The sequence below is a fragment of the Tenrec ecaudatus genome, chromosome 2 (genome assembly GCF_050624435.1).
Source record: "Tenrec ecaudatus isolate mTenEca1 chromosome 2, mTenEca1.hap1, whole genome shotgun sequence".
Lineage (NCBI taxonomy): Eukaryota > Metazoa > Chordata > Mammalia > Afrosoricida > Tenrecidae > Tenrec > Tenrec ecaudatus.
Window position 1 is genome coordinate 72,041,405 of NC_134531.1, and position 12,434 is coordinate 72,053,838.

General features: G+C 39.1%; 1 protein-coding gene across 2 annotated transcripts in view; it reads left to right on the forward strand.

Moving 5' to 3' along the window:
• Window positions 1–12,434, forward strand: part of POLK (DNA polymerase kappa) — a 98,865-nt gene that overhangs the window by 68,163 nt on the left and 18,268 nt on the right. For both annotated transcript variants that reach the window (XM_075541179.1, XM_075541178.1), the window contains exons 7-9: window positions 8,098–8,337; window positions 9,846–9,970; window positions 10,842–11,008. In XM_075541179.1, coding sequence (XP_075397294.1) covers window positions 8,098–8,337; window positions 9,846–9,970; window positions 10,842–11,008 — 532 coding nt within the window. The remainder of the gene's footprint in view (window positions 1–8,097; window positions 8,338–9,845; window positions 9,971–10,841; window positions 11,009–12,434) is intronic.

The following is a 12,434-nucleotide window of genomic DNA, read 5'->3' on the forward strand; positions in this document are numbered from 1 at the left end:
CCTTCCAACGTACTTACTTACTCGGTCCTTATGCTGAGCAAATAATCTGAGATACTGGGCGGTAGGAGAAAGAAGCAGCGTCAAGACTGAAGGAAGCGAATGCTGACAGCCTCTGACACCTAGACGACATGCACTGGCTTGCTGAAAGGAAGGAGGGCTTGAAGCACTTGCTGATGAAGATCAAAGGCTGCCATCTCCAGTGTGAAATGCAACTCAATGTCAAGAAACAAAAATCCTCACAATGAAACCACCAAATAATAAGCAGAGAGAAAGACTGAAGTTGTGAAGGACTTCATGTGACCTCATCTCGTGTACTTGGGATATGTTATCAGGGAGGCCTGTCTCTGGAAAAGACATCATGCTTGGTAAAGAACAGGGGCAGAGGAAAAGAGGAAGACGCTGACAGAGATGGATAACGGACTCAAACATAGCACAATTGTGACGATGGTGCTGGACAAGGCAGTGTCTCCTGCTGTGCGTACTGTTACTAGGAGTCACAACCAACTCAAAGGCCCCTAACAACAGCAACATTGCTCTTTAAATATTAATTTGTATGTTTTCCTCTTCATACATAAGTAGTTTAACTTATTCTCCTTGGAAACTCACGGGCTGAACCGCAGGCATGTCTGATCTCAGTGGAATCCTATTAGCCAGTGAGTTGGAACTGGGCCAGTCAGTCGGATAAATCTTCTTCTAAAATAAAAGAGCCTGTTCTGCTATTTGCCTCATTTTGAAAAGGTGGTTTGCCTTTTGGAATGCATTGCTAAGTACTGTGTCTCTGTATCCATAAAACAATTATTATAAAGTGTTTATTTTTGCCGTCTGGGTGATGAATGTCAAGCAAGGAACTTTGAAATCTCTTACATTTATTTAGCCCTTCTCATTCCCCATGGGGTGCTGTAATTCCAGCATTTCAGGTTGTAAAAAACCTTGCTTTTATACTCTTATTATCATTTATGGGGATAATGGAACTATTTCTATCAGAAGACAATAAGAAACCAGTCAGCAGCTAATTTCACAGCAAGGCTTCACAGAGAAGTTCAGGTTGGAAAGGTAACTGCACTGTTCAGCGGCATCAGGTCTTCCCTTCCTCTCGGAACCTCCTATTGTCACAGTGGCTCATCTGAGAGCAGCCTGGTAGAGCCATGAGATGTATAACATAGCTTAAGAAACTGTGAAAAGGGCTTGTGAACATGACAGGTACCTTACTTGGTCTCTTACCTGTTTTTTCCAGCAGGTTTTGTTTTTAATCTCAATTTCACCCTGTCTAGGTAGAGAAGGAAGTTCAGGACCAGGTAGATATAATTTCAACTATCTTCAAGTTTCAATTCCCTCTTAAATCAGTGTAGATTTAAGTACACTTAAATGCGTAGATTGATATTCCACTTATGAAAATGAAAATAAAATTAGATGATAAGCAAATTGGGATTTTTACTTTTCTTTTAAAATAATAATGTCTTGATAACAATAAAATCTTGAAAATTAAATTTTAATCTTCTTTGAATCTTGAAAATTAAAAGAACTGATACAGCTAATGTAGTTTCAATTAAGGCTAATTTGTATGTAATCTGGGAACTCAGATTTGGAAACCATCTCCCTGTAACTTAACTCATATTGAATACTTTAAATTTTGAAACTAATCAGAAGCTAGTTGTATTATTCACAGATGTTCGTTAGAAGTTTACAATTTCATAAACATTATCTTTAGAGAAAATCTCCCTGAAAACCAAGTTCATTTTTCTAGTAATGTGTATTAATGTATGTCTTCAAAATAGAAATTTTAATTTTGTTTCCGCATCAACCTCAATTTGGGAAAGTTTTATATATAATAAAACTATGGAAGAGGACAGCACTGAAGCTACAGCTGAGGGAGAGGGACGTGTCTGATCAGAGCACACAGGAGCAAATGAAAGGAGAGGAAGAGAGTGGAACACATCCTGGCCCACCAACCCCTGAAGACAATATTCCCACTCAAAGCAGTCAAAGCAGAGAAAGGACCATAAGGTCGGCCCCACTATGAGACACGATGTCCCTCACTGACCCATAACACTACGCGGGACAACACCGGAGACACTGTGGAAATTGCACCTGATCTGACCCCACCACACTGAGGCAAAACATTAAAGGTATGCAACAGAACAGCAAGGGGAACAGAACGACAAAGTCCTCAGGGGATACCAAAAATAAACTTTGGGGCCAAGGCATGGAGCCCCAACAGACTCAACAGGAAAACACTCTTAAAGGTGAAAAACAGATCTTGAACTATTTATAGGCTTCTTTTTTGTCATTGGATTTTGTTGTTGTTTTGTTTTCTTTTACCGCTTTGTTTTGCTCTGTCTTGTTTTTTGGTGCATATTGTTATCTCTACAGGTCTATCTAGATAAGATAGGTGGTATAAACAATCTGGAGGAAACACAACAAGACGGACAGTTCCAGGAGGACATGGGAGAGGGGGAGGCGGGGAAAAGGAAGTGGGAGTTAGCAAACCCAGGGACAAGGGAACAACAAATGATCCAAAATCAATGGCAAGTGGGGTGTAGGAGGCCTGGTAGGGCTTGATCAAGGGCAGTGTAACTGAGAGGAATTACTGAAACCCAAATGAAGGCTGAACATGATAGTGGGATGAGGAAAGTAAAAGGAAACAGAGGAAAGAACTAGGAGGTAAAGGGCATTTATAGAGGTCTAAATACAGCCATGTATATGTAAATATATTTATGATGATGGGGGAATAAATCTATGTGCACATATTTATAGGTTTAGTATTAAGGTAGCAGATGGACATTGGGCCACTACCCAAGTACTTCCTCAGCGCAAAAACACTTTGTTCTATTAAACTGGCATTCCATGATATTCACATTCCGGACACGATTACTGAAGACAAAGCGGGTGCATAAGCAAATGTGGTAAAGAAAGCTGATGGTGCCTGGCTATCAAAAGATAAAGCATATGGGGTCTTAAACGGCCATAGAGCTGAGAAACAACAAAGCCCACATGGAAGAAGCACACCAACCTGTGTGATTATGAGGTGTTGATGGGATCAAGTATCAGACATCAAAGAACAAAGTATCATACCATTGTGAATGAGGGGGAGTGCAGAGTGGAGACCGAAAGCCCATCTGTAGGCAACTGGACATCCCCTTAAAGAAGGGAGGTGTCAAGCTAGTCAGGGTGCAGTATAGCACCGATAAAACATACAACTTTCCTTTACTTCTTAATGCTTCTCTCCCCCTCCCCATCATGATCCCAATTCTACCTTACAATTTGGGCTAGACCAGAGGATGTACATGGGCACAGATAAAAGATGGAAACACAGGGAATCCAGAACAGATAAACCCCTCAGGACCAATAAGGAGAGTAGCGATACCAGGAGGGGAAGGGGAAGGTGGGATTGAAAGGGGGAACCGATCACAATGATCTACATATAATCCCCTCCCTGGGGGACAGACAACAGAAAAGTGGGTGAAGAGACATTGGACAGTGTAAGATATGAAAAATAGTCATAATTTATAAATTATCAAAGGTTCGTGCGGGAAGGAAGGTGGGGGAGGGAGGGGAAAATGAGCTGATACCAAAGGCTCAAGTAGAAAGAAAATGTTTTGAGAATGATGATGGCAAGAAATGTACAAATGTGCTTGACACAATGGGTGGATGTACGGATTGTGATAAGAGTTATATGAGCCCCCAATAAAATTTTGAAAACAAATAAAATTATGGAATTGAGTCATGAGACTCATTTTAAACTTCAGTGTTATAGATAAATTTAAAGTATGTTTTTCTTTCATGAAATCCAGAAAGTAAGGCTTTCATTGGATTAGTCCATGAGGACATTTTTAGTAACAATGTAGATTTTTTTTTTGGTAACAATGTAGATTTAAGAACATTTTATAGACCCTTTATGAAGAAATGCAAAGGATATTAGAATCAAGTTGATGTTTTTACTTTTTTAATAATAGTACATTTGATAACAATAAAGGCTTCTTTCTATTCATCTTGATTAAGATAGTAAGAATTTTTATATATCAAGAAGCATAATTTTCCAAGATAATTTCTATTTATTGAAAAGGTGCCATGAGTAAAAAAGATGCTTCACAAACAAGCAAGTTAAGATTAAGATTAGCACTGGAAAAAGACAGTTAAGATTATTTTAACATCTGAAAGACTTATTCCATGAATGTGAAAAGGGTAAATATTTTCTCTTTTAAATTAAAATAACACTTCATTTTTCAGGCACAATTATTCTAGCTAGTCGAATGTATTTCCCCCTCATTTCCAAATTCTAATGTAAGAAGGTACTTTTCTCCCAGATGAGTGGGGGGAGGAAGAAGTTTTATTTTGTGAGACCAGTAGGATGAATCTACCATATATACTCCAGCATAAGCCAAGTTTTTCCAGCACATTTTTTATTAAATACTTTTATTGGAGGCTCTTACATCTCTTATCACAATCCCTACATTCATCAAGTATGACAAGCACATTTATACGTATGCCACCATCAGCATTTTCAAAGCATTCTCTTCCCACTTGAACCCCTGATAGCAGCTCTCCATTTCCTCCCCCTCCCTCCCCTGCTCATTCTCCCTTATGAACCCCCGATAAGTTATAGATTATTATTTTCATATATTGCATTGTTGCTCTGTCTCCCTTCACCCACTTTTCCATTGTTCATCCCCCTGAGAAGGGGTTATAGGTTGATCCTTGTATTGATTCCCCTTTTCTCCCCCACCCTCCCCTAATCCTGGTATCTCTACTCTCATTATTGACCCTGAGGGGTTTCTCTATCCTAGATTCCCAGTGTTGCGGGCTCTTATCTGTAGTAGTGTGCATGTTCTGGTCTAATCTGATTTGTAAGGTAGAATTGAGGTCATGATACTGGGGGGAAGGAAGCATTAAGGAACTAGGAAAGTTGTGTGTTTCATTGGTGCTATACAGCACCCTGACTGGCTCATCTGTTCCTTGTGATACATTAATATGCGCAAAAACCTGGCAAAGCCAGGTAAAACAACAAAGGAAGTCAACACCAACAAAACAATAACAACAAAATGAAACCAAAATGGAAAGGCCTGTAAATAGTTCAAGTTCAGTTTGTTGACCTTTATGAGTGTTTTCCAGTCGAGTCTGGTGGGGTGGGGTACCACACTCTATCTTCAAAGTCTATTTTTTGTGTTCCCTGGTGATTTCATCACTTTGGTCACCTTGCTGCTCTGTTGCATGCCCTTAGTGTTTCGCCCCAGCATGATGGGGTCAGATTGTGCACAATTCCCACACTGTATCTCCAGTACTGCCCCTGCAGCGCTCTGGTTTAGTGAGGGACGTCATGTCTCATAGTGGGGCCAGCCCTATGATCCTGTCTGCATTGTCTGCTCCAAGCAAGAATATCATCCTTGGGGCTTGGTGGGCCAGAAAGACCTCTCCTCCCTCTCCATCCCTCTTTGTTTCTCTCATGTACTCTAATCCGACACGCCCCCGATCCCCAAGCTGTAGCCCCAGTGCTGTCTTCTGATGTGCATTCCACATAGTTGGGGTTTGGCCCCGCCCCACAGACCTCTATTGATACCCTGGTACATGCCGGTATGTTGTATTCATGTCTTGGCGCATTGGGTTGAAGCCTGGTCTCTCTCCCTCTCTTGTGCAGATATAAAAACTACCCTTCCCTTGGGTGAGTTAGTGCCCTGTCCCCCCCCCCATGTCTTTTTTTTTTCTTCCCTTTCTTTCCCCCTCTTATTAGTTGGCTGTGGTATGTAACCCTGGATTGGGTTTGACCCCTGCCATAGTTTCTGGACATCACCCCAGGGATGTATGTATATAGTAGCTTTTCCTATATGCCCCATTTTTTTAAGCGTACCTCAGTAGAGTTATGTGGTACTTGCCCTTTTGTGCTTGGTTTACTTCACTTAGTATGATTTCCTCCAGTTCTTCCCATGCAGCAATGTGCTTCATGCTTTCATCACTGCTTTTTAGGGATGCGTAGTATACCATTGTATGTATGTACCACAATTGTTTAATCCATTCTTCCGTTGATGGAAATTTGGGTTGTTTCTAACTCCTTGCAATTGTGAACTGTGCCGCGATGAACATTGGAGCACACCTGTCTGGCCATGGTTTGCTTCTTGCCTCTTATGGGTATGTGCCCAGTAGGGGGATTGTTGGGTTGTATGGTAGCTCGATTTTCATCTGTTTTAGATATCACTAAATCGATTTCCATAATGATTGTACCTACCTACAGGTCCACTAGCAGTGGACACAAGAGCTCCCATCTCTGTGTAGTACCTCCAATACTTGTTACTTTCTGGGTTTTTTAATTGGGCTATCTTTGAGGGTGTTAGGAGGCATCTCATAGTTGTTTTAATTTGTATTTCTTTCATGGCTAAGGATCTGGAACATGTTCTCGTATGTTTATTGGCTGTTTGGATTTCTGCCCTTTTGAAACTTCTGTTCAGGTCCTTTACCCACTTCCTCAGTAGGCAATTGGTTTTTTTCTTATTGTAAGTTAGCAGAATATTGTAGACTTTAGTAATAAGGGCTTTGTCTGATGTATCTGTCATTGCTAAAAATGTTTTTTTCCAGTCCATGGGCTCTCTTATTACTCTCTTGGTGAATTTTTTCGATGTACAATAGGTGTTTTATCTTCAGTATACCCTACTTGTCAATTTGTGCCTCCTCTGTGTGTTTCTCTTCCCTATTTTTGATAGCCTTTGTATTCCCTGAGTGAACGTTCTCAGGTTTGTCCCACTTCCTTCATTGATGGCCTAATAGTTTGGGATTTTACCTCAAGGCCAGTGATCTACCTTGAGTTTATTCTTGTGCACGGAGTGAGGTAAGGGTCTTGCTTCATTTTTCTGCAGGTAGATACCCACTTTTTTTAGCCCACTTAATTGAAGAGGACATCTGCTTCCCATTTGCTATTGATGGGACCCTTGTCCAAAGTCAGTAGTCGGTGTGCTGTTGTTTTCACCTCTGGGTTTTCAGCTCTTTTCCATTGGTCCGAATATCTGTCATTGTACCAGTACCACACTCTTTTGACCACTGTGGCTGTATAATGTGTGCCAAAGTCAGGTAGAGCAAGCCCTCCCACTCTGTTCTTCTTCTTGAGGAGTTCTCGCTAATTCTGGGCTTCTTCCCTCTCCATGTGAGGTTGTAATCAGTTTGTCCAATCCTTTGAAGAAGGATGATGGTATTTGTACTGGGATAGCATTAAATTTTTATAGTGCCTTGGGCAGAACTGGGATCTTGACTATATTGAGTCTTCCAGTCCAAGAGCATGGCATATTCTTCCATTTGTGGAAGCCACTCTTGGTTTCTTGTAATAGTATTTTGTAGTTTTCCTCATACAAATCTTTTTTTCTTTTAGCCAGGTATATTCCCTAGATATTTCAATTTGTGCTTGGCTATTATAAAGGGTACTGCCTTTTTAATCGCCTCTTCTGTGATCTTGTCTGATGTGTATAGCAGACTTCTGTTTGTTGATCTTGTATCCTGCCACTCTGCCATATTCCTCGATCGCTTCCAACACTCCACTTGTGGAGTTTTGGGGATTTTCTATATATAAAATCATAACATGTGAATAACGATAGTTTCGCCTCTTCCTTCCCCAGATGAACAACTTTTCTCTGTCTCATGTTGTTAGCTGGGATCTCCGGTCTGATGTTAAATAGGAGTGGGGACTAGAGGCATCCTTGTCTGGTCCCCTTTTTCAGTGAAATTGTTTTAGTCTTTTCTCCATTTGTTTCCACGTTGCCCAGCACATTTTTAATGCAGTTTTTGTGGTAAAATTAGGTACCTCAGCAGATATTCAGGTCAGCTTATACTCGAGTATATATAGTAAATCAAATTCTGAGTTTTCATTGATGTAAGTATAAAAAGTAGTGAGTTTTACATGGGATATTTCTTTTAAAATACATAGAGTTGGGATGGAAATTTTTTAAAGGAAAACTTAGAATCTGTGTTTTTTGTTAGAAAATGCAAAATAACATTTCTGACTTGACTGTTTAAGACAAAAGTAAACTTGATTTTTTTTTCGGTCTTAAGAAAGAATACAGGTGAACCAAACTTATGAAGTATGTACTTAAAATGAGAATTCATATTTCTTTTATAATTTAGAGAAACCAGGAGAGGAAGATCACATATTGAGTGAGCAAGAATTATCCGTCTCTCCACTGCTTTTTGAAGATAGTCCTCCTGGCTTACAAGCTCCAGAAATTCCTTTCCAAGTGAGCTCTGAAGAACAGAACAATCCTGTGAAGCTCCAACACTCGGCTGTTTTTGGAACATCAGCTGAGGAAGTCGTAAAGGAAATTCGTTTCAGGATTGAGCAAAAAACAGCACTGACAGCCAGTGCAGGTACTTAAAAGGCTATTAAGGGCTATAAAAGTTAAAATGTTCGAACTGATGGGTTCAAATGTAATATTAGTAGTTTTCTCGTTTTTAAATGAGAAACATTTAACATTTTTCAAATCCACTTTAAAAAAAACCGTTTGATTGGGAACTCTTACAGATATCATTCTAATCCATAATTCTGTTAGGCCAAGTGTAGTTGTTTAATTGCTGCCATTATCATTTTCAATATATTTTCTTTCTTCTTGAGCTCCTTGAAATCAACTCACTTTATCCCTTCCCTCCCCACCCTATCACCCCCTGAATCTTAATATATTATTATTATTATTATTGCCATAATTTGTACCATCTAATGTATGCATTCACCTAAAATTCTGATGCTCATTTCCCTCGAGTGGGGTTATGTAGTCACCCTTGTTATCAGCTCGCCCTCCCCTCCTAACTTGTGGCAACTTTACCTACTCGGAATATCTAAGAACCAGTAGGTAAACTAGAGGGAAGGAAACAGAAAAGTCTGTAAGCCCAGAGAAAAATATGGTCAGGAATTCCACTGCGCTCTCCCTTTGTGAACACAAAATATATTGTCATTGGTTTTACACGTTACACTTGATGAGGTTTTCATTTGAAAGCTTCAGTTCCGTCCAAGACTGCACTGCCAGAGAGAACCCAACTGGCCACAAGGCAGGAGATAGGAGAAACACCGAGTTAGCAGCCCCGAATGGAAGACTAGCTGGAGAAGGAGGGACAGGTTTCACACATGTCAGTAGCCCATGAAGGCATCCCTGTCTTTGCAGAGTAACTGGTATTCAAAATAAGGGCCCTGAAATATCTTGCAAAGGTACTATTAGGTTAGGTCTTTCTTTTTAAATTAGAGTGTAAGGATGAGTACTAGGTTTTAGGAAGATGTTTATAACAGTTGAACTGTTTCGTATTTCAATATACCTATTTCAAGTTATATTAATCATAAAGACTTTTCTTTTCCTAGAGGTTGTAAAATACCTCTCCATAAAGCAGTAATTTACTTTTTGAGTAACATAAAAGTAATTATTATTTTAAATGTATTGGGATCCAAAGTATTTGTTTTTTGCTTTTTTCCCTTTCATGTGGATGAATAATCAATGCAAAAGACTTTTCAAAGAGTAAAGATCCATCTTATGTTATTTCTGAATTTTTTCTGAGATGTAGATGTAAAACCACTATAAAACAGCCTTATTTCAGAAAGGTTATAAGTAAACTAAGCATTTAAAGTAAGCTCAGAAATTATGCTTAGATTTTAAAATTCCATGGAGGTTTAAATACCTCCCATTTCTGCTTCCACAATAACTAATAATCCTTTTCTTAGAGCATATTAAGTCTGTAGGAGATGGATAGTAATCCGGTGCAATTTTAAAAGTAGCATTCTATTCATTCCCTATTGTGTCCAATTAGCATTGTTATTTCTTTTCAGTACTGTCATTGTGTATTTTAAAGGTATACAGCTAGCCTCTTTGAGCCATCAGTGTTTTTCTTTTAAGGTATTGCCCCAAATACGATGTTAGCAAAAGTATGCAGTGATAAGAATAAACCAAATGGACAATACCAAATTCTCCCCAACAGACAAGCTGTGATGGATTTCATCAAGGATCTTCCTATTAGAAAGGTGAGATGCATTGTAAAATTGACCATCTCTATATGTACTCTGTATTCTGGTGAGAGATTCTGTAGGCTGACAGTAATCATTCTTTGCTGAAAATAAAATAAAAGGTAACAGGCAAAAATATAATAGGTTTTTAAATTTGGACTTGAAAAAAATCTGAATTTTAAAGTCCTAAAAACAATTAGGATATTTTAAAGAAACTAATAAATGGCAGACTTTTAAGTATTTTCCTTCCAAGAAGAAGAGAACTGAAGAGTATTTTTTTAAGAAAAAATGTATTTCTTGTTTTAAATCATTTTATTGGGGGCTTGTACATGAAAGATTATTTCTAAGAGATTTTTTTTTTTTAGAGATTTTTTTTTTATCAGTAACATAACACTACCTTAGTTCAAATGCCCACAATGCTACCAGGGTAATCTTCAAAGAGGTTTAGAATTGTATGTTTCTGACTAGGAGAAAAAACAAAATGTGTCAACTTTAGCTATATGCAGTGTTTTTCCAATATGCTTTTCAAAGTATGAATAAGTGTTCCAGTAGGAAATGTTCCTCAGTCAGATAACTTTGGTGTGTACCACTCTTTCTGGGCTACAATAGCTATCAGTGTATTATAAATTCCTAAGTCAGCAGTAAAAAAAAAACAATGTAAATTTGTTTATACCACCACTTTTAGAGTTGACATGAGTACAGAATTCTTTTTTAAATGTTAAACACTTTTTAAAATTCCATAGAATGCTAGTTTGAATGTCCAAAAGTAAACTGATTTCCTTGTATGATTTTTACTGTCAATCACACTATTAATGCCTTTTATAGTTATAAATACAATTTTTAGCTTACTTTAAAACTCTAAAACTGATAAGTATTGATTCCCCTTTAGATCTCTGGAATTGGAAAAGTTACAGAGAAAATGTTAAAGGCCCTTGGAGTAATTACTTGCACAGAACTCTACCAACAAAGGGCCTTGCTCTCTCTCCTCTTCTCTGAAACATCGTGGCATTATTTCCTTCATATCTCCCTGGGACTAGGCTCAACACATCTGGAAAGGTACTGGCGTAGCCATTCATTTTGTTCTTCGTCGTTTGCTGGAAATCTGTTTTTCTTACTGAGATGAGAAGTGTAAGGAAAGCATGTGTTCCGGTTCTGTTGAACCAACAAAGCCGTTGCCATTGGGTCCATTCGGACACAGTCCTCTAGGACACAGTAGAAGTGCCCCCACAGAGTCCCCACCTCTCACTTCCCCAGGCACAGGCTGCCACGGCTTCCTTCCTGGAAGCAGAAGGGCTCCAAGTGCTGGCCTTGTGTTCAGCAGCCATGCACTGTAACCATCTCACCACCCAGGTGCTTGAGAATTCTGTGAGGCTCATTGTATTCAGAATATTGTCTTGAATTACAGCCAACAAATTAACCCTGATGTTGGCTTGAGCAATTGGGTAAATGGACAAGAGGAATGAGTAATGGCCACCTTCTCCTGTGTCCCTGCCTTGTTCTTTGTTTAGACCAGCAGAGGAATGGAATATACTTTACATGTCAAAATTAACTTTTTAAGGATGTTTTTCCAAAACCTTAGTGAGCTACCCATAATTATTTTCCAGATGTGTAAATCATCCTTTGAATACTGAGTACCTCTTTCATGGTAATAGGAAATAGCAGCAAATGGAGCATGCAGACTTAGGTGGAAGCAGAAAGTAAATAGACAACAAATGAAGGAAAGGAAGCAGTGTGAAGGCATACTAACCAGTGGGGTGTGGGAAGGGGTGATGGGAGCGGGGAGAGGTCAGCCAGATGTCAAGACCTGAGAAGCATTTCAGGCCAAGGGGAGAGAGTCCTGTGTGTTCTTCTTGTTACTCTTTCATCTAGGTCTCGTAGATGAGAATCATGGACGTAAAATCTGGGCACCAGTCTTACGATTTTGCTTTCATCCTGACAGCCTGACAGTCATCAAAACGACTCCTTTATAGTCTAGAACTTATACTAATGACAACAGTAAGGTTACTGAGGAGGTATATAAAATAAAATAATAGTTATGTCATTTATTCATTTATCATCAGGGAAACCTGCCTAATCATAGTATAGATTGAAAAACCGGCTGTATTGCTTTTTTCAACTCTCCCTACTTCTCATTCGTAGGAGACCACAGTTAGCTGTCTTTGGTTTTTGGTGGGTATAATGAAAGACAAGAGAGAAAATCTGTAATATCATAAAAATGATCCAGTATTTGAAGATGATAGCAAATAAAAATTTTTCTTTATCTTTTTATTTTCAAAGTGAAAGAAAATTATTTAGCTCTTTCTGTCACATTACATTTTGCCCGTCGTGTTCCGAGATGCTGGTCCTGCTTTCACACAGAATCCATAGGTAGGCGGCTGCGGGATTCAGTCGGACTGCTGCTGTCGGACCTCATTGCCCCCAACCCCTCACAGTGACTATTCAATAAAGTGATTCGATCACACACACAAAAAAAGAATGCATA